This window comes from Ranitomeya imitator, chromosome 4, assembly GCF_032444005.1.
Source record: "Ranitomeya imitator isolate aRanImi1 chromosome 4, aRanImi1.pri, whole genome shotgun sequence".
Classification (NCBI taxonomy): Eukaryota; Metazoa; Chordata; class Amphibia; order Anura; family Dendrobatidae; genus Ranitomeya; species Ranitomeya imitator.
In genome coordinates, this window is record NC_091285.1 from 652585562 (window position 1) to 652607097 (window position 21536).

Genomic DNA, 21536 nt, shown 5'->3' on the forward strand with positions numbered 1-21536 from the left:
GTCAGTGTGTGGCATATTACAGTGACATTGAAAGCCACCAACGTATCACAGTACGCGCGTGTGTGAGCATGAGGCCCCTGATCAGTCGGCGGCCATTGAATGCCATTGGCGAGTGCCACACACTGATGTCAGCACATAGGCCGATTGCCAGTGAACGTCACTGCTATCAGAGGCCGCACTCTAACGCTCGGCCTTTGATAGGCTGGAAGCTATTTAAACGTCACCAGTATGTGTTGCAGGCTGAAAGGTGCAGCCTCTGATAGGCCCATGGTCATTGTAACAACCACGGTTACCAGCAGGTCCCTTCTATATCCAAAATGGGGGCCCACTAATCGTCCGGTGTCCTGCTGGGCCAGTCTGACCCTGGGTTAATTTGTAGGTTAATAGAGTTTTGAACCTGCCCATCACCTGCACTTAGAGCCTCGCTGTCGGGGGGAAATTAACATCATTCCTCCCAGTAGCATTCCAGATTCAGTTACGGGGACGACCCCACCATGTCTTCAGTCACCACTCTGTGTATAGAGAGTTGCTGTACCTGTTCCCCCAGCCCTGACTGACAGCAGCTCAGCCTTTTTCGCATGACAGGTTCCATTTAAAGGATCCTCCAGAGAGCCCAGGTCTTTTTTCTCAGCCGGTGAGGTGGATCCTAGAAGTCTTTTGGTCCAGATGATCAGTTGTAATACAGCATGGACAGATGACATAGATGTAGCAGGGTGGTCGGGTTGAAAAAAGGGGCTGTAGACCCTGGATGGAAATTGAAGAAGTTGAGTTGTAGTTTACTAGGAAGCCGGAGGCTCAGTGTAAAGGAGATTAATGAGGTAAAGTTGAAGTAATGGCATAAGGTCCTGGTGGTGAAGTGGAGCAAAGTATGTCACTGGGTCCTGTGCAGCAGAGCTGGGTAAGTCCGGAGGCTCATTAGATAGCAAAGCAAAGCTGGACAGTGTAGCAGAGCCAGACAACGTTGTTGTGGTGGATATGTCAAGTGGCTCAATATAGAGATGGGGCAGTGGCGTCCAATGGATAGGTGTCCGGCTCTAATGCGGTGTCCACCTCTTGCCAGAGGTGGCAACTATCCAGTGGACACCACTGACTACTTGCATGATAGTTTTCCGGTGGATTCCGAATCTATACTGCATTGTATTACCCTACCATACCTGGAATATAAGGCCTTAGAATAACCACTGTGTGGAATATATATCCTTTATTTAGCTCTCCTATTAGGAGGCTCTCTACACATATGTCATCCCATACTGGAAGACCTTTATAGTTTTATTATTTTGAATAAGAGCAGTCGGCACCCTGATAAAGGTCTATACATGACCGAAACGTCTGTACATATACTGGACTGCATTAAAGTTTTTCACGGATTACCCTAGTTGAGTGCCAAGTCCTATTTCTATTTACATATTGCTTTGGGAACCTACTTGTGCACCTCCATAGTTGTGCCACAGTACACTCTTTACTTAAAATGTGTGACCCATTACTTTGTGTGGCTCTGTTTAGGTGACCTCTTTATGGTTGACACCTTATAGTCATCCCGTAACTTCTCCGTCCTACATTATGATAACGAATCATGGTGGATCTCCAATGCTTTCTGCCTCCATCCCTGACTATAATGGGGGCAGCTGTACTTTTTTCTCCTGCCATTTGTTCCTCTTATAATCTGTTTTTTCTTTGTTCTTCCCAGAGCAAGTATCCGTACCTGGTCAAGTACAGGTTACATGTGGAAGGAAAACCTCTAGTCCTACATCTGGAGAAAACAGAGTGAGTCTCCCTATTATTACCTTGTATTACCTCCACCACAGAGGACAACCTCTGCCAGGACTGTGACTATCCATCTCCTGTGTCGGTCTATATTTATGGATCAATATTTGCAGTTTATCCTATGTGGACATTTTCACAGCTTCACTGCCAATCGGTCTTGTTTTATTGACTGACCTAAACCCGTCCTTACATGCTGTGATATTTCCACGTGATGTAACCAGTGGAGCTGAAAATCAGGTTTTGCATAGGGGGGAAATACCAAATTCTTCTGAGGATCACACAAAAAACTTGTAGCATGTTGGAAAATCAGTCTTGGAGTATTCGTTCTTCCTGATAACAGGGGTTAGAAAGATCTTCAGAGCGAAACGTCGCCTTTTTTCATCATTTCGTACAGAAGATCAATAATTTTCTTAATATATGTTTATAGCTATAAGTTCTGATATCATTGCAGTTGAAGGCAGGCCAATGTACTGGGGAAAAGCCGGGGTTTGGAAGCCATTTACGTGCTATATATATGTTTTTCGTGTTGCCACACCTTTCCCAAAAAATACAAAAGAAGGCATTTATAGTGTCCTATGTCCTCCAAAATGGTATCAACAAGAAGAAAAGCTCTGCAAACAGAAACAAGCACTCTCCCATATCCATAGATGGAAAAATAAAAACGTAAAGAGTCTTGGAAAATGTCAAAAACAAAATGTTTTTACAAATTTCACAACTTTTCACACCTCCTAAAATAATAAAAATTTTTACATGTTTGGCATCTCTGTAATCATGCCGACCTGCAGAATCATGCTACCCGCTCAATTTTACTATATATTGAACTTTGTTGAAGCCTAACCATAAAACAATGGTGGAGTTCTGTATTTATTTTTTCATCATTTCACCACACTTGGAATTTTTTTCCCATTTTTCAGTACAGTATATGGTAAAGTGAATGATGTCATCCATAACAGCCTCACTCCGTACTGTACACATAAAAAGCTGATAACAGATTGTAGGAATTTACAGTGTCGCCTCTGTGAACCCTTATCATCTGCGGTATTAATAATTAACCCTCATAGCGAGGGGTTTACCAGTCTATCATAGCTTACCTACTAGTTGTTCATGATTTATGGATCTCGCCTGGGACTAGGCCTCGGGCTCCAGAACCTGATATATGAATCCTACACTTCAGCTACTAGCCTTCATATACTAATGTCCGACATACACCTTCGATTTCTGTTGACCGCACAATGGGTCGGACGATCAGTTAGCCGGCAGCCATCTTGTCAGGCTCCCCCATAAACATACGCGTGGCCGTGCGCTCCCATGTTCTCTATGTTTGGTGATGGGGTATTATATGGACACTGTACATCAGTATTAATGGCTTTGTAATATTTAGGCCCTGTACATTGCTGTTATTCAGGCACTGTATGTTGGTATTATTCAGGTACTGTACATTGGTATTATTCAGGCACTGTACATTGGTATTATTCAGGCACTATATGTTGGTATTATTTAGGCACTGTATGTTGGTATTATTCAGGTACTGTACATTGGTATTATTCAGGTACTGTACATTGGTATTATTCAGGTACTGTACATTGGTATTATTTAGGCACTGTACATTGCTATTATTCAGGTACTGTACATTGGTATTATTTAGGCACTGTATATTGGCGTTATTTAGGCACTGTATGTTGGTATTATTCAGGCACTGTACATTGCTATTATTTAGGCACTATATTTTAGCGTTATTTAGGTACTGTACATTGATATTATTCAAGCACTGTACATTGGTATTATTTAGGCACTGTATGTTGGTTTTATTCAGGCACTGTATATTGGCGTTATTTAGGCACTGTATGTTGGTATTATTCAGGCACTGTATGTTGGTATTATTCACGCCCTGTACGTTGCTATTATTCAGGTACTGTACATTGCTATTATTTAGGCACTGTATATTAGCGTTATTTAGGTACTGTACATTGATATTATTCAAGCACTGTATATTGGCGTTATTTAGGCACTGTATATTGGTATTATTCAGGCACTGTATGTTGGTATTATTTAGGCACTGTATTTTTTTATTATTATTATTTATTTTATATAGCACCATTGATTCCATGGTGCTTTACATGAGAAGGGGTTACATACAAGTTACAGATATCACTTACAGTAAACAAACTAACAATGACAGACTGATACAGAGGGGCGAGGACCCTGCCCTTGCGGGCTTACATTCTACAGGATGGTGGGGAAGGAGACAGTAGGTTGAGGGTTACAGGAGCTCCGTTGTTGGTGAGGCGGTAGCTTCGGTAGTGATGAGGCGGCAGCGGGGCCAGTGCAGGCTGTAGGCTTTCCTGAAGAGATGGGTTTTCAGGTTCCGTCTGAAGGATCCGAATGTGGTTGATAGTCGGACATGTTGGGGCAAAGAATTCCAGAGGATGGGGGATGTTCGGGAGAAGTCTTGGAGGCGGTTGGATGAGGAGCGAATAAGTGTGGAGGAGAGAAGGAGGTCTTGGGAGGACCAGAGATCACGTGAGGGAAGATATCGGGAGATTAGTTCAGAGATATATGGAGGAGACAGGTTGTGGATGGCTTTGTAGGTCAGTATTAGTAATTTGAACTGGATACACTGAGGGAATGGGAGCCAGTGAAGAGATTTGCAGAGGGGGGAAGCGGAGGAGTAGCGAGGAGAGAGATGAATTAGTCGGGCAGCAGAGTTAAGGATGGACTGGAGAGGTGCAATGGTGTTAGTAGGGTGGCCGCAGAATCGGATGTTGCAGTAGTCAATGCGGGATATGATGAGGGCATGCACAAGCATGTTAGTAGATTGACGGTTGAGGAAAGGACGGATTCTGGAGATATTTTTGAGCTGGAGGCGACAGGAGGTGGAAAGAGCTTGGATGTGCGGTTTGAAGGACAGGGCAGAGTCGAAGGTTACTCCGAGGCAGCGGACTTCCGGTACAGGGGAAAGCATGATGTCATTGATTGCGATAGATAGGTCAGGTAAGGAAGATCTATGGGATGGAGGAAAGATGATGATTTCAGATTTGTCCACATTGAGTTTGAGGAAGCGAGAGGAGAAGGAGGATATGGCTGATAGGCACTCTGGGATTCTGGACAGCAGAGCGGTGAAGTCTGGGCCAGAGAGGTAGATCTGAGTGTCATCAGCATAGAGGTGGTACTGGAATCCATGGGACTTTGAGTTGTCCCAAGCCAAGTGTATAGATTGAAAAGAGTAGGGGTCCTAGAACAGAGCCTTGGGGGACTCCAACAGAGAGAGGGTGGGATGAGGAGGTAGTGTGAGAGTGGGAGACGCTAAATGTGCGGTTGGAAAGGTACAAGGAGATCCAGGATAGGGCGAGGTCTTTGATGCCAAAGGAGGAGAGGATCTGTAGTAAGAGGCAGTGGTCAACTGTGTCGAAACCAGAGGACAGGTCTAGAAGGAGGAGTACAGAGTATTGTCCATTAGCTTTCGCGGTAAGTAGGTCATTAGTGATTTTGGTCAGGGCTGTCTCAGTTGAGTGATGGGGGCAGAAACCAGATTGTAGATTGTCAAAGAGCAAGGTAGATGAGAGGTGGGAGGAAAGTTCAGAGTGGACCTGCTGCTCCAGGAGTTTGGAAGCGAATGGGAGCAGTGATATTGGGCGATAGCTGGACATAGCAGTTGGATCGAGGGTTGGCTTTTTAAGGATAGATGTGATTGTGGCATGTTTGTAAGCAGAAGGGAAGGTGCCAGAAGATAGTGATAGGTTGAAGAGGTGGGTTAGGGATGGGATAAGTGTGGTGGTGAGGTTGGGGAGGAGGTGGGATGGGATGGGGTTGAGCGCACAGGTGGTGAGGTGCGATTTGGATAGGAGACAATTAAGCCCCCCTTCAGTGATGTTGGATAGGGAGGTTATGGGGTTTGGGCATTGGTCTGGTATACAAAGAGGTTGTGGTGGTTGAACAATGAAGACATGCCTTGTCTGGTTGATCTTATTTGTAAAGTGTGTGGCAAAGTCCTCAGCAGAGATGAGGGAGGTTGAAGGTGGCAATGGGGGGGCGGAGGAGGGAGTTAAAGGTTTTGAATAACTGTTTGGGGTTGTAGGATAGGGAAGATACGAGGGTTGTGAAGTAGACCTGTTTAGCAGAGGTGAGAGCAGATTTAAAAGCGAATGTTGCCTGTTTGAATGCCTGTTTGAATGCAGTGAAGTCGTCTTGCAAGTGTGTTTTCTTCCAACGCCGCTCCGCAACCCTGGACCCTTGCCGGAGCTTTTTAGTGGTGTTATTGTGCCAAGGTTGTCTATTGATATGTCGCACTCTGCCATGGACGAGAGGGGCAACTGTGTCAATAGCTGATGCAAGAGTGGCATTGTAGAAAGCAGCGGCACTGTCTATGTCGTGGAGTGAGGATATGAATGCTAGGGGTAGGATAGAGTCAAAGAGTGTGTAGGTGTCTAGGTGTGCAAGGTTTCTGCGGGGGTGCGCATTTTGCTGGACATGGATGACTGGTGAGGTGGACAGGGATGAGAAGGTGAGCAGATGGTGGTCAGATAGAGGGAGAGGGGAGGTGGTGAAGTTAGATAGAGAGCAGAGACGGGTGAATACCAGTTCTAATGTATGTCCGTCTGAGTGGCTGTGGAGGACCACTGAGAAAGTCCAAAGTTTGACTGAAGAGTATCAATGGGGATGTTGAAGTCACCCATGATGATGGTGGGAATGTCAGCAGAGAGAAAGTGAAGAAGCCAGGTGGAGAATTGGTCAATAAAGGCAGTGGCCGGGCCTGGAGGTCGGTATATGATGGCCACTTGGAGGTTGGAGGGAGAGTAGATATTGTATATTGGTATTATTCAGGCACTGTACATTGGTATTATTTAGGGACTGTATGTTGGTATTATTCAGGTACTGTACATTGGCATTATTCAGGCACTGTGCATTGGTTTTTTTCAGGCACTGTACATTGGTATTATTTAGGCACTGTATATTGGTATTATTCAGGCACTGTACATTGGTATTACTCAGGTACTGTACATTGGTATTATTCAGGCACTGTGCATTGGTATTATTTAGGCACTGTACATTGGTATTATTTAGGCACTGTATATTGGTATTATTCAGGCACTGTATATTGGTTTTATTCAGGCACTGTACATTGGTATTATTTAGGCACTGTATATTGGTATTATTCAGGCACTGTACATTGGTTTTATTCAGGCACTGTACATTGGTATTATTCAGGTATTGTACATTGGCATTATTTAGGCACTGTATATTGGCGTTATTTAGGCACTGTAAATTAGTATTATTTAGGCACTGTATATTGGTATTATTCAGGTACTGTACATTGATATTATTCAGGCACTGTATATTGGCGTTATTTAGGCATTGTATATTGGTATTATTCAGGCACTGTACATTGGTATTATTGGGCGCTGTACACTGGTATTATTTATGCACTGTATATTGGTGTTATTCAGGAACTGTACATTGGTATTTATGCACTGTACATTGGTATTATTGAGGCACTGTACATTGGTATTACTGAGGCACTGTACATTGGTATTATTCAGGCACTGTACATTGGTGTTATTCAGAAACTGTACATTGGTATTATTTAGGCACTGTATATTTGTAGGGTTGAGCGACTTTTCCTTTTTTTTGGGTCGAGTCGGGTTTCGCGAAACCCGACTATCTCAAAAGTTGAGTCGAGTGAAATCGGCCGATTATCGCGAAAAGTCGGGGATTGACCGAAACACGAAACTCAATGCAAGTCAATGGGGAAGCATAGTCGGCAGTGAGTGGGGGCCAGGAAAACACCTACAGTGCCCATTTTAATGGCAAAAACATCCATTGTTGTTACTGAAGCTTGTCAATCTTAATTTACCTTATAATAACAGTTAGGCATTGGAAATTGGGGGTCATTTGGCTAAAGTTGTGGTGGGTAGGGCTGGTTCAAGTATTTAGTGGGCCCATGAAATGTGGACCACGTCACGGCAGTGGAGCAGGGAGAGGTAAGTATTTCAACTTTGCAAGTGCTGTAATCCTGAGCAAGCAGGGGGGGCCCACTCGTTGGCATTGGCACTGGCACAGGGCCCCTCAAAGTACTGCAGTGTTTTTGCACGGTGGGGGCGCCTCCCACCGGCAGCGACACTTTTGCGTACTATGAGGGGCCCTGTGCCAGTGACGTCGCCAACGAGTATTCCCCCCCCCCACCTGATGAAGGAACCTGCACTTTCATCTGCACCTTCGTCTTTGTCCCCGTGTAAGGTGGTATGGTATGCGGGAAGAGGAACCTGACTTTCAGCAGGGTCACAATCTGGCTGTGTAGCATGCACGGGGAATGTAGCATTCTGGGTCAATGTACCAGCAGACTCATCTATCACTGGCTGGGCAATTGGCAGGATGAGGAGGAAACACAGATATAGGCCCAAATAATAAAGTAGGCTAAATGCAGTTCAAAATTGGTAACAGGACTAACCAGGCGGCATTGCTTTGTTCAGTGGAGGACAACTGTAATGAGAGGCTGACACAGTGAGTAGGCCCAAATCTGTAAGTAGGCTAAATGCAGTTCAAAATTGGTAACAGAAGTAAACAGGCGGCACTGATTTGTTCAGTGGAGGAGAACATCAAGGAGCGGCAGACACCGTTATTAGGGCCAACAAAACAAGTAGGCCAAATGCAGTGTTATTTTAAAAACAATTTAACGAGAGCCTGAAGATTGAAGCTAGGTAAAGGCAATCTGGAGAACACCTTGGAGCGGAAGACACCGTTTCTAGAACCCAGACCCAACTTGTAGGCCTAATGCAGTGTTATATTAACAACTACTTAACGAGAGCCTGAAGATAGAAGCTAGGGAGAGGCAACCTGGAGAACACCTTGGAGCTGCAGACACAGTTTGTAGACCCCAACGAAACTTGTGGCCCCAATGCAGTTTTAAAATTCCGACAGGCTGAAAACCAGACAATTGCAGCTCATTTTTTTTAAAGAGGACAGCTGTATTGAGTGGCTCAGACAGACACTGCTAGTAGGCCTTACAGAGTTAGTAGGGCTAAAATAACAAAATAGGCTCAATGCAGCTAGAATTATGTTGCAGGGCTACACAGGCAGCATTGGTGTGGTCAGCGGAGGACAATTGGAAGGAGTGTCTGACACAGTTAGTACTCCCAAAAAATTAATAGATATTAATGTCTCGCAAAAAAACAAAACAAAACAAAAAAAGGGTGGCATACTTAATTACAGGGGTGGGCTCCTCTGCTGACTTTCAGACACTGTAAGTATTTACTGGTGTAAATGTAGGACAGGGCCCCTGAATATTTTAACTAGCATCATACATGTCAACAAATTGGTATTGTCAGTGCCAGGCATTGAAGGATTTCAGTGCATAGACTAAACTGTTTGAGCTGGGGGGGGGGAGGGACACTCGTAGCCGGCGGTACAGGCCCAGGGCCCCTCATGTTACAACGGTGTGTCTGACGTTGGGTGCGCGCCACCACCGCCAGAGACACTTTATTGTACTATGAGGGACCCAGTGCCAGTGCCGTCGCCCAAAAGCGTGCACACCCACCTCTTCAGACAAACGGCACTCTCACGGGTGCTTGCACCAAGTGGCGAGACCACGGCCCCGTGGGGGGAGGTAGGCCATTTAGGGTGGTGTAAACATGTCGTATGCTGGACAAACAGCTGCTGCAAATTAAGAGATTGGAACAGTCAGTAAGACCAGTCCAAAAGCAAGACCTTTTTACAGGAAAGCTAGGTGTCAGCCGGGAAAGGTGGGGCAAAATAATTAGAAATCCATGAGTGAGTCATTTTAATGAAGGTTAGATCATCAACATTTCGGGTAGCCAGACGAGTCCTTTTTTCGGTCAGTATTGAACCAGCAGCACTGAATACTCTTTCTGATAGCACACTAGCTGCTGGGCAAGCAAGCTCCTGCAATGCATATTCGGCCAATTCAGGCCAGGTGTCTATTTTGGATGCCCAAAAATCAAATGGGAATGACGGTTGAATGAGAACATCGATAAGGGAGGAAAAATAGTTGGTAACCATACTGGACAAATGTTGTCTCCTGTCACTTTGAATTGATGCTGCAGTACCTGTCCTGTCTGCGGTCATTGTGAAATCACTCCACAACCTGGTCAGAAAACCCCTCTGTCCAACGCCACTTCTGATTTGTGCACCTCTAACACCTCTGGCCTTCTGCCCCCTGCAGCTCGTGTGAGAACCATCACCGGCGCTGTGTGCTGGGAATGCCTGAATCAAACGGTCTACAAGAGTTGCTTGTTTGGTTGCCAATATTTGTTCAAGGTTCTCATGTGGCATGATATTTTGCAATTTGCCTTTATAGCGAGGATCAAGGAGGCAGGCCAACCAGTAATCGTCATCGGTCATCATTTTTATAATGCGTGGGTCCCTTTTGAGGATAAGCAAGGCATAATCCGCCATGTGGGCCAATGTTCCAGTTGTCAAATCAGTGCTTGTGCTGGGTTGAGGAGCACTTTCGGGCAAATCAACGTCACTTGTCTCCCTCAAAATCCCTGAACCCGGCCTTGCAACGCCACCAGTTTCTATTGCCCCCTGAGAAGCTTCCTCATCCAAAAAATACTCATCCCCATCATCCTCGTCCTCCTCCTCTTCCCCCGCCACCTCGTTCTGTAGACTTCCCTGACCAGACAATGGCTGACTGTCATCAAGGCTTCCCTCGTCCTCGGCTGTAGACGCCTGCTCCTTTATGTGCGTCAAACTTTGCATCAGCAGACGCAATAGGGGGATGTTCATGCTTATTATGGCATTGTCTGCACTAACCAGCCGTGTGCATTCCTCAAAACACTGAAGGACTTGACACAGGTCTTGTAGCTTCGACCACTGCACACCTGACAACTCCATGTCTGCCATCCAACTGCCTACCCGTGTATGTGTATCCTCCCACAAATACATAACAGCACGCCTCTGTTCGCACAGTCTCTGAAGCATGTGCAGTGTGGAGTTCCACCTTGTTGCAACATCGGTGATTAGGCGATGCTGGGGAAGGTTCAAAGACCGCTGATGGTTCTGCATACGGCTGAAGTGTACGGGCGAATGGATGTGCGAGCAAAGTCTGCGCACTTTGAGGAGCAGGTCGGGTAACCCTGGATAACTTTTCAGGAAGCACTGCACCACCAGGTTTAAGGTGTGAGCCAGGCAAGAAATGTGTTTCAGTTGTGAAAGGGCTATGGCAGCCATAAAATTCCTTCCATTATCACTCACTATCTTGCCTGCCTCAAGATGTCCAGTGCCCAGCCATGACTGAGTTTCTTGCTGCAAGAACTCGGACAGAACTTCCGCGGTGTGTCTGTTGTCGCCCATACACTTCATTGCCAATACAGCCTGCTGACGCTTGCCACTAGCTGTTCCATAATTGGACACCTCGTGTGCAACAGTGGCAGCTGCGGATGGAGTGGTCTTGCGACTGCGGTCTGTGGACGAGCTCTCGCTTCTGCAGGAGGATGAGGAGGAGAGAGGGGGGGGCGAACGTCTACAGCCAACTGTTTCCTAGACCGTGGGCTAGGCAGAACTGTACCAATATTGCTGTCCCCTGTGGACCCTGCATCCACCACATTAACCCAGTGTGCCGTGATGGAGATGTAACGCCCCTGGCCATGCCTACTGATTGCCTGAGTTCATGGACAACGCGGTCTTTTACATGCTGGTGGAGGGCTGGATGGCTTTTCTAGAAAAGAAGTGTCGACTGGGTAGCTCGTAGCGTGGTACAGCGTAGTCCATCAGGGCTTTGAAAGCTTCGCTTTCAACTAACCGGTGGGGCATAATCTCTAACGAGATTAGTCTAGCAATGTGGGCGTTCAAACCCTGTGTACGCGGATGCGAGGATGAGTACTTCCTTTTCCTAATGAGAGTCTCATGTAGGGTGAGCTGGACTGGAGAGCTGCATATGGTGGAACTAGCGGGGGTGCCGGTGGACATGGCAGACTGAGAGAGGGTTGGTGATGGTATTCTTGCTGTTGCCCTACATACAGTGTTTCCTACTACGAACCTGGTGATTCCCTGACTGCTTTGGCCTTGTGACGAAACCTCCACATTTTACTGCAGGTGGTGTGGTAAATGGTGGGCTTACAGTGAGGGAAGGGATGTAGCGTTGCTGACTAGCTTCATTGTGAGAGCGTGCTACAACGTTAAGGGACGTTTGGTAGTTAGTCCAGGCTTGCAAGTGCATGGTGTTCAAATGTCTACGCATGCAACTTGTATTTAGATTTTTAACATTCTGACCTCTGCTGAAGGTCCTTGAGCATTTTTTACAGATGACTTTGCACTGATCATTTGGATCTTGTTTAAAAAAGTGCCAGACTGCACTCTTCCTATTATCGGATACCTTTTCAGGCATTGCACACTGAGCTACTTTAACCAGATGGCCACGCTGTCCTACAACTGGTTTTAGTTTTGCCACATGTTTTTGGCCAGATACGGGCCTGCCAGATGGAACCTGTTGTGATGTTGATGCCTGCTGCAGCTCCTCCTCCGCTTCAGAGCTACTGCAGCCTGCACCCTGTTCCCCAATGGCTGCCAATCGGGGTCAACAACTGGGTCGTCTATGACCTCCTCTTCTATGTCCTGTGCACCTTCCTCTGTGTCACTGTGTAAGCCGGTGCTATAGCGTTCGTGACGGGGCTCCATAGTCTCATCAGTTTCAGATTCTGGATCAGTACACTGCGAGGGCAATGTTCTGATCTGAGTTAAAGGAACAGCATAATAATCTGGCTGTGGCTGTGCATCTGTGCACTCCATGTCCAATTCATCTTGTAATGGGCATGGCCTGTTAACAATTTCCTTTTCTAACCCAGGAACGGTATGTGTAAAGAGCTCCATGGAGTAACCCGTTGTGTCGCCTGACGCTTCCTTCTCTGTTGTTCTGGGTGAAGAAGACAAGGAAGCGATTTGTCCCTGATCAGGAACATCCACTGACGACGCGCTGCTTTTACATTTTGCACTTTCCGAAGAGGAGGCGAAAGAGCTAGAGGCAGAGTCAGCAAGGAAAGCCAATACTTGTTCCTGCTGCTCCGGCTTTAAAAGCGGTTTTCCTACTCCCAGAAAAGGGAGCATTCGAGGCCTTGTGTAGCCAGACGATGATGCTGGCTCAACAACTCGAGACTTAGGTGCTATATTGCTTTTCCCACGACCACCTGATGCTCCACCACCACTACCATCATTACCAGCTGGCAATGACCGCCCATGGCCACGACCTCTTCCACCAGACTTCCTCATTCTTTGAAAAATGTAACCAAACAAACAAACAAACAAACGGTATTTGGTACTGTAAAACCAGTTACAAGGTGTACGCAAACTTGTGGTGAATTTAAATCTCCCTTTTTAGGTGGGTGAGACTGCAGGGAAAATCAGGCCCACCGTATAACAGTACACAGCTTAAGTGGCAGACAGATATGCCACTAACAGGACTGACACAGATGCACACACTGCCAATAAAAATCTCCCCCTTTTTATTTTTTCTGGGAGAATAGTGAATAAATCAGGCCCAATGTAATACAGTATATTTTCTGTGGCAGAAAATGACAGACACATGCCACAGACAGGACTGGCACAGATGCAGATTTGCCAATCTTAATCTCCCTCTTTTTTAGTTTTTCTGGGAGAATAGTGAATAAATCAGGCCCACTGAAATACAGTATGTTTTCTGTGGCAGAAAATGAGTGACAGATACCACAGACAGGACTGGCACAGATGCAGATTTGCCAGTCTTAATCTCCCCCTTTTTTAGTTTTTCTGGGAGACTAGTGAATAAATCAGGGCCACTGTATTAGAGTATATTTTCTGTGGCAGAAAGTGGCTTGAAGATATATAACAAAAAAAAAAGGGACTGTACTACAATTACTATCTCCCTACAGTAATCTCAGAAAAGTATGGCAGGCAGCAATAAAAAGGACTGCTGCACACAAAAGTCAAAAGTGTGGACAAACAAACAAGATAGCTGTGCAGAAAGGAAGGAGCAACAGGATTTGTGCTTTGAAAAAAGCAGTTGGTTTGCACAGCGGTGTACAAACAGCAATGCAGCTATCAGGGAGCCTTCTAGGGCAACCCAATGAGCTACAGCGCTGAGGAAAAAAAATGTAGTCTCCACTGTCCCTGCTAAGAAAAGGTGGTGTTGGACAGTGGAAATCGCTACAGCACAAGCGGTTTGGGGGTGAATGTACCCTGCCTAACGCTATCCCTGCTTCTGACGAAGCGGCAGCAACCTCTCCCTATTCTCAGATCGGCAGCAGTAAGATGGCGGCGTTTCCCCCTTTATAGCCCCTGTGACGCCGCAGACAGCAAGCCAATCACTGCAATGCCCTTCTCTAAGATGGTGGGGACCAGGACCTATGTCATCACGCTGCCCACACTCTGCGTCCACCTTCATTGGCTGAGAAATGGCGCTGAAGGCGTCATAGGAAACGCGACTTTGGCACGAAGGTCGCCGACCGCATGGACGACCCCGCACAGGGATCGGGTCGGGTTTCATGAAACCCGACTTTGCCAAAAGTCCGCGACTTATGAAAATGAACGATCCGTTTCGCTCAACCCTATATATTGGTATTATTCAGGCACTGTACATTGGTATTATTCAGGCACTGTACATTGGTGTTATTTAGGCACTGTATATTGGTATTATTCAGGCACTGTATATTGGTATTATTCAGGCACTGTGCATTGGTATTATTCAGGCACTGTACATTGGTAGTATTCAGGCACTGTACATTGGTATTTAAGCACTGTACATTTCTATTATTCAGTCACTGTACATTGGTATTATTCAGGCACTGTACATTGGTATTATTTAAGCACTGTATATTGGTATTATTCAGGCACTATATATTGACGTTATTTAGGCACTGTATATTGGTATTATTCAGGCACTGTATATTGGTATTATTCAGGCACTGTACATTGGTAGTATTCAGGCACTGTACATTGGTATTATTTAGGCACTGTACATTGGCATTATTTAGGCACTGTATATTGGTATTATTCAGGTATTATATATTGACGTTATTTAGGCACTGTATATTGGTATTATTCAGGCACTATATATTGATGTTATTTAGGCACTGTACATTGGCATTATTTAGGCACTGTATATTGGTATTATTCAGGCACTATATATTGACGTTATTTAGGCACTGTATATTGGTATTATTCAGGCACTATATATTGACGTTATTCAGGCACTGTATATTGGTATTATTCAGGCACTATATATTGGCGTTATTTAGGCACTGTATATTGGTATTACTCAGGCACTATATATTGGCGTTATTTAGGCACTGTATATTGGTATTACTCAGGCACTATATATTGGCGTTATTTAGGCACTGTACATTGGTATTATTTAGGCACTGTATATTGGTATTATTCAGGCACTGTATATTGGCGTTATTTAGGCACTGTATATCGGTGTTATTTAGGCACTGTATATTGGTATTATTCAGGCACTGTATATTGGAGTTATTTAGGCACTGTACATTGGTATTATTTAGGCACTGTATATTGGTATTACTAAGGCACTGTATATTAGTATTTTTAAGGCACTTTACATTGGTATCATTTAGGCACTGTATGTTGGTATTATTTAGGAACTGTATGTTGGTATTATTTGAGCACTGCATATCAGTATTTGGTTTGTATTATGTGGACACTGTCACTTATTTGGTTGGCATTATTTGGCCATTGTATGTTGGTACTTGGTATTATTTGCCACTGTATATTGGTGTTTGGTAATATTTGGGCATCGACTATCCATATTATTTGAGCACTGTATATGACATTAGTTGACTGGGATTTTTTTGGCACATCTTATCTGAGCACTATTCGCTGCTATTATTTGTGTTTTGTATTTTAATAATATATCAGCCTTGTATGGTGGTTTAGTTCTGTAATATTTTGGATGCATATTGATATTTTTGAGTACTATATACTGGTATTAATCAGTTGGCATTGTTTGGTACATATTTGGGTACTGTATGCTGGTAACTGTTTCACTGAAAATTGGTATTACAGATATTTGTTTTGCATTAATTGGCTGAGATTTTTGGTACATATTTTTGAGCACTATATGTTGATATTATTTGGCTTTGTATATTGGTATTATTTTAGCACTGCTCAGAGGTTTTTTGTGTTTATAATGTGTATTTGATGTGTTATCGTGTGTATTTGATGTCTGCTTTGTGTGTTTGTCTGTATTGTGTATTTGATTTCCATGTCTGGCATTTATTTTGTGTATTGTAGATTTGATGTCTGTATTGTGCATATGTATTGTGCATTTTTATTATATTTGTATTGTCTATTGTCTATTTGTTTCTGCATCTGTTGTGTGTATTGTGTTTTCGATGTCTGTAGTATGTATATTATTATCACATTAGGCAACAAACATTTACAATGGTGATTAATTTATTTTTACTAGCACAATTAGTGTTTTACACTACATCGTTATTATTAATTTCAAGTTCATCATATAGGGATTCATTTTTCATAGATTCTTATACATTTCTGTACAATTGCTGTACGGTATTTTGTTAGTTAATTATATTCCCTTAGGGTTAATTTCTATGCAAGCCCACGACACCGTATTTCTACTTCTAATTTTGTTTTTACATATATGGTGAATATTATTTGGGTAAAATAAGCCCAAATAAAATAATCTTAATTGCACCTAGGCACTTTATTTAACTTTCAATAAATTAATCTCTGTTCTGCTACTTAGTTGTCAGCATCTGTTTGGTTTTAAGCACATCGCGTCTTACCCAGTTTCTATTGGCAGTACACATGCGCAGATTTCCCAGACCCCGGCTGACCTCCGGAAGTGCCATAGATGTGACCGCTTGCGTGGAAGCAAGCGGTACACTGAGCACTTCCTAGGAAGTTACACCGTTCTGGGTGTGTGGCATCTACATCATGCGCCGATAAAGCCAATCCTCTCACTGGGAACACTTTCCACCTCTATTGGTCAGGCACTTACATAAATAGATCACCACTCCTCACCTAGCCACGCTCCCAGGAAGAAGCCAGTGGCGAAACGCGCGTCGGGGTGAGGAGACGGCTTTCCAGACCTTCCCAGTTATATCTTTAAACTCCTTTATTTGCAGGCATTTACTGTATCTAATTGTCTTATGGTTACCCTTCACTGATGACCATTCTCTGGTCTGTAGAGCTACTACTTAAATACTAGTGGCATCTGCTATAAAGCTTTGCCTTTTAGCACAATAAATTATTAGCTATTGATATACTGAGCATATACATTTACTAGGACTTTATTTAACTATTTAACTGGGCACTTTAGCAATATACTAGATTAAGGACATTGAGCACCAGGCACTTTATTTCTTCTTATATTTACAACCTGATTACTATTGTTACCATTTGAGGTTAACTGCATTTCATGACAATTCGTTTTTTTGCAAGGTAATGCCCTCTGTATTATATTCCTCCTATTATTAATATACTTATATTCTTGTTATTATTAGTCTGGGCCGTCCTCCATGGGAGGCATTCTGCTGTATTATAATTACGCAATTAGTTTTAATCATCAATAAAAGTTAATTTTTAATCTAATGGACCTCTTCGTTTCCTCATGAATATATATTTTTTCATGGGGTTGGTGGTTATTATATTGACGTGAAGTGCCATTAATTACTGCTTTGGACAAAAATTTTGTGATTTACAATAAGTAAACAAGACAGAAGCAGAACCAATGCCTTCTGGTGCTGGAAAAGGATGTAATCCATAACACTGATGGCAAGAAGAACAAACAAATCAAGCCAGACATGTCGCTAAAAGCAAGGATCACCAATGACTTGCCTGCTTTGGACCCATCATACGAAGATGGCAAATCAGTGGAGGACGACATCATGGTCAAAAGATGGAACAAGGCGAAGAGGAAGACCGGCAACACAATGGTTTGATACTATCAAGATAATGGCGGAGAAGAAACTGGTGGACCTGTTTAAGCTTGCACAAGATCAATCTTCCTAAAGATTGTTCATCCAGCAAGTCATCAAGGCTCAAGAACAGGCCGAAAGCCAGTAAATTAATAAATTTACTACTCGATCTGCCTCTTCACCACCACCCGAGCTGCCGCCTCACCACCAAACGAGCTCCCGCCTCACCACCACCCGAGCTGCCATCTCACCACCAAACGAGCTGGCGCCTCACCACCACCCGAGCTGCCGCCTCACCACCACCCGAGCTGCCGCCTCACCACCACCCGAGCTGCCGCCTCACCACCACCCGATCTGCCGCCTCACCACCACCCGAGATGCCGCCTCACCACCACCAGAGCTGCCGCCTCACCACCACCAGAGCTGCTGCACTCCGACCTTCTGTCTCTTCCCTATTATCCCATAGAATGTAAGTCCGCAAGGACAGGGTCCTCTCCCCTCTGTACCAGTCTGTCTTTGTAAATTTGTTTACTGTAAACTATATTTATAACTCTATATGTAACCCCTTTCTCATGTACAGCACCATGGGATTAATGGTGCTATATAAATAATAATAATAGTAAATAAATTAGGTAAATTAGCCTATTTGCATTTTTAACTCTGTTTTTGAGTGTGTTATTTTTACATTAGCTTTTATTGTGTTTTTCATAATGCGGTTTTGTCTCTATTTGGTATGTCATGTTTTAAATACAGCTGTTTTGTTTTTGATACTTCCTGGTATTTGGCTTTGACAAAACTTTAACAACACAATCACGTGCGGAATACATGAGTTTTTCATGCATTTCCACAACAGAAACGTATTAGAATCACATTTTTTTTTTTTACCTGCAGATTTTCTGCATCTAAAGCAATTCTATAATGAAAATCCACAAACAAAAAAAGTGGTCACGTTGCGGATTTCAAAAACGCACCAGAGGTCAATTTATGGAGCATAAAGAAAAGCACAATGGGCATGAGATTTCTATAAATCTCATCCACTTTGCTTGAACTGTAAGGCCACGTTCACACGTTCAGTATTTGGTCAGTATTTTACCTCAGTATTTATAAGCCAAAACCAGGAGTGGGAGAATCAGAGGAAAAATATAATAGAGACACGTCACCACTTCTGGATTTATCACCCACTCCTGGTTTTGGCTTACAAAAACTGAGGTGAAATACTGATCTGTTTCAAAATCCAAGTAAAAAATTATGTATATATATATTTTTTTTAAATATAACATAACAACAAGAGACAAAAGCCGCAGTGTCAAAAACACAATAAAAACGTATGTAAAAGAAAACACCAAAAACTCAATTAAAAAACGCAAGTAGCCTAATTTAAATAATAAATGCCAAACCTCTGCAACATCAAAAGCTCATGTGAATGTAGCCTTACGTGGATTTTTCTGGCTGAAAAATCCACTGGGAAAAAAAAAAGTTTTAAAAAATAAAGGCATGATCTATTATTGCTTTTGTACCTTTTTTGTATAATTGTGGGGTTTTCACCTATTTGTTTATTTGCCACTTATTCTTTTAATTTGTGTGTTGTTTTTTTTTGCTCATTATTGTGGGAATGGTTTGGCTTTTCGAGACGTTTTCGTCTGATTCATCAAATGCAACGTTTTAAAAAGTCGCAAAAGTTTTAGTGTGTAAATTTATTCCAATCCTCCTCTGCATGTTCACGCAGATTTTGTAACATTTTAGCAGAACATTCAACTCATTTTACTGTAAAAAGGTTAAAAAAATGACTATTTTTTAATTGCACAAAATTTATAAACCACGTGCGACATTTTAGAGAATTTGGCCCAAAAACCTCAATGAATACCACAAGAAAAAGAAAAGAAAAGTAACTTACAAAAATGCAACTGACGAATTTATTTATTTATTTTTTATTACATTTTTGGATTGTGATTTGAGGCTTGCATTGTATTATTAGTCGCTGAACGCGTTATTATATAGTGATTACTCCTTCCTGTTTTCTGCAGAGACCTAATAGCTGATGATTTCACAGTGACCCTCTATGGGAACGATGGGACTCCGATAACGACCAAACCAAAGGATCAGGTATTTGGCAGAAGACACTTGGCATAAACCAGGGTCATGGACATTCGGACTAGCCTCATGTCGCCCACTGACCTAAATGTGGACACATGGACCTTACATCCCTAGTGCTCACTTAGGGAATTGCGTCACACATACATTGCACCACTTGGTCCTTCTTTTTTTTGTGATTTTCACCGTTTTTACACTATATTACTTACACATTCATGCATTTACAAATAACTCTTCTCAGGTGGAGCCTGAAGTTCCAAGATCTCAATGCTACACCCACCAAGTGCCATTTATAACTGTAGCTCCTTTGGCGCCATTACTTCTGCCCACTCCATAACTACACCTTTAGAATATCTTCTTTTTTGTCCATACCACATAATATAACGCCATCATGAATGTCTTGCAGGACCACTGCTGCTACCAGGGTCATGTGAAGGAAGACGATGGCTCCACGCTCAGCATTTGTGCATGTAAAGGGCTCAGGTAAGTAGAGATAAAACCACAATATGTAATTGATAACCGTCATAGCCATCCAGGCTTCAAATAGCTGCACTCTCTTCAGTGGTAATTTATAGATAATTATGTATACTTATAGCTAATTTCGAAAGTCCTAAGCACTTGTTTTCTGTTCTGAGATGATGATTAGAGAGCACTGACCAACATGTACTGTGACACTTTCATCTTACATACCGCCATGCTACATTATTGTACAACCTATGATGGCAGACTGCAAAGAGCGCCATGAAATATGTTGGAACTTGCCGTACCGGGAGCCATGTGCTAACACTATTGATATTTTTCATAAGTGTGTGATTAGAAACCCAAGCTTCTATGTCCCCTATGTGGAAGCAGTAATTTTGTTCCTATGGGCTCATTCAGATGTCAGTGTTTCACATAAGCTTTGTAGCCATATTTTCCCACAGATAGAACCCGTACCTGGTATAATCCATTGTCATGTTAAAAAAGACTTCCAATTTTGATCTCATTCATGGATCAAACTCGGTGAGTCACTTCTCACGGGCAAGCCGTGAGGTGATGAAGGCAAGGAGTCAAGGTCAAATGCCAGGAGAGTACGTCAAAGACAAAGGGGATAAGACAAATGAATAGTCAAAGGCAAAGTCCGGGGTCAGACAACCAAGGTCAGAGGCAAAAGAGATAATGTAAATGAGTAGTCAAAAATGCCTGGCACTGAGCAAGGCTATAACTGGCAATGTTCTGACCGTTGTCATTCAGCTAAACAGCCAGGTAATCACTCTGAACATGTTACACCTGAAGGAAACCTAGCAAGGGTAGACAGATTGGGCAGCTGCACGGTCACTCACAATACTGACAGCCCAGCATACCTCTGCATTTGATTGGATGGCTGGATTGTCACTAAAAATACTGACAATCCAGCATGCCCCTGTTCCTATAGGGTGGTTGAGCTGTCACTCCCAGCATCCTTTGGGCACCATGAGTGATGGAGTCGTGACACTCTATCACTCAATGATGGACACAACTGTACAGCATTTATTTCTAGTAATGGCCATATTATGTTTCCCAGCATAAATGGATTAATATACAAAAATGTGCAGTAGCTATACTACCTAATCCTTGGACATCAGTTGCGAGTTCCACATTGGTCTGGTTGGTAACTGGATATATTGTTTAGTCGCCTTACCATGGTGTCTAAGGTGTTTTGAACTTTCCATGCTACAAACAAGACAGGTTTTAGTCAGGTGCTGAAAGGCCAATTGCCATATACCCAAAGGATGAGACTCCCGAGAGTAGCCTGAGTGTAGAGTAACATTCAAAAGT

General features: G+C 43.4%; 1 protein-coding gene across 2 annotated transcripts in view; it reads left to right on the plus strand.

Annotated features, from left to right (window-relative positions):
* LOC138677134 (zinc metalloproteinase-disintegrin-like 4a) overlaps positions 1-21536 on the plus strand; it is a 62111-nt gene that overhangs the window by 12581 nt on the left and 27994 nt on the right. For both annotated transcript variants that reach the window (XR_011320861.1, XM_069767033.1), the window contains exons 3-5: positions 1688-1764; positions 19673-19751; positions 20146-20222. Coding sequence is in view for 1 of the 2 variants with exons in the window: in XM_069767033.1 (XP_069623134.1) it covers positions 1688-1764; positions 19673-19751; positions 20146-20222 (233 nt within the window). In the remaining variant the exon portion in view is untranslated. The remainder of the gene's footprint in view (positions 1-1687; positions 1765-19672; positions 19752-20145; positions 20223-21536) is intronic.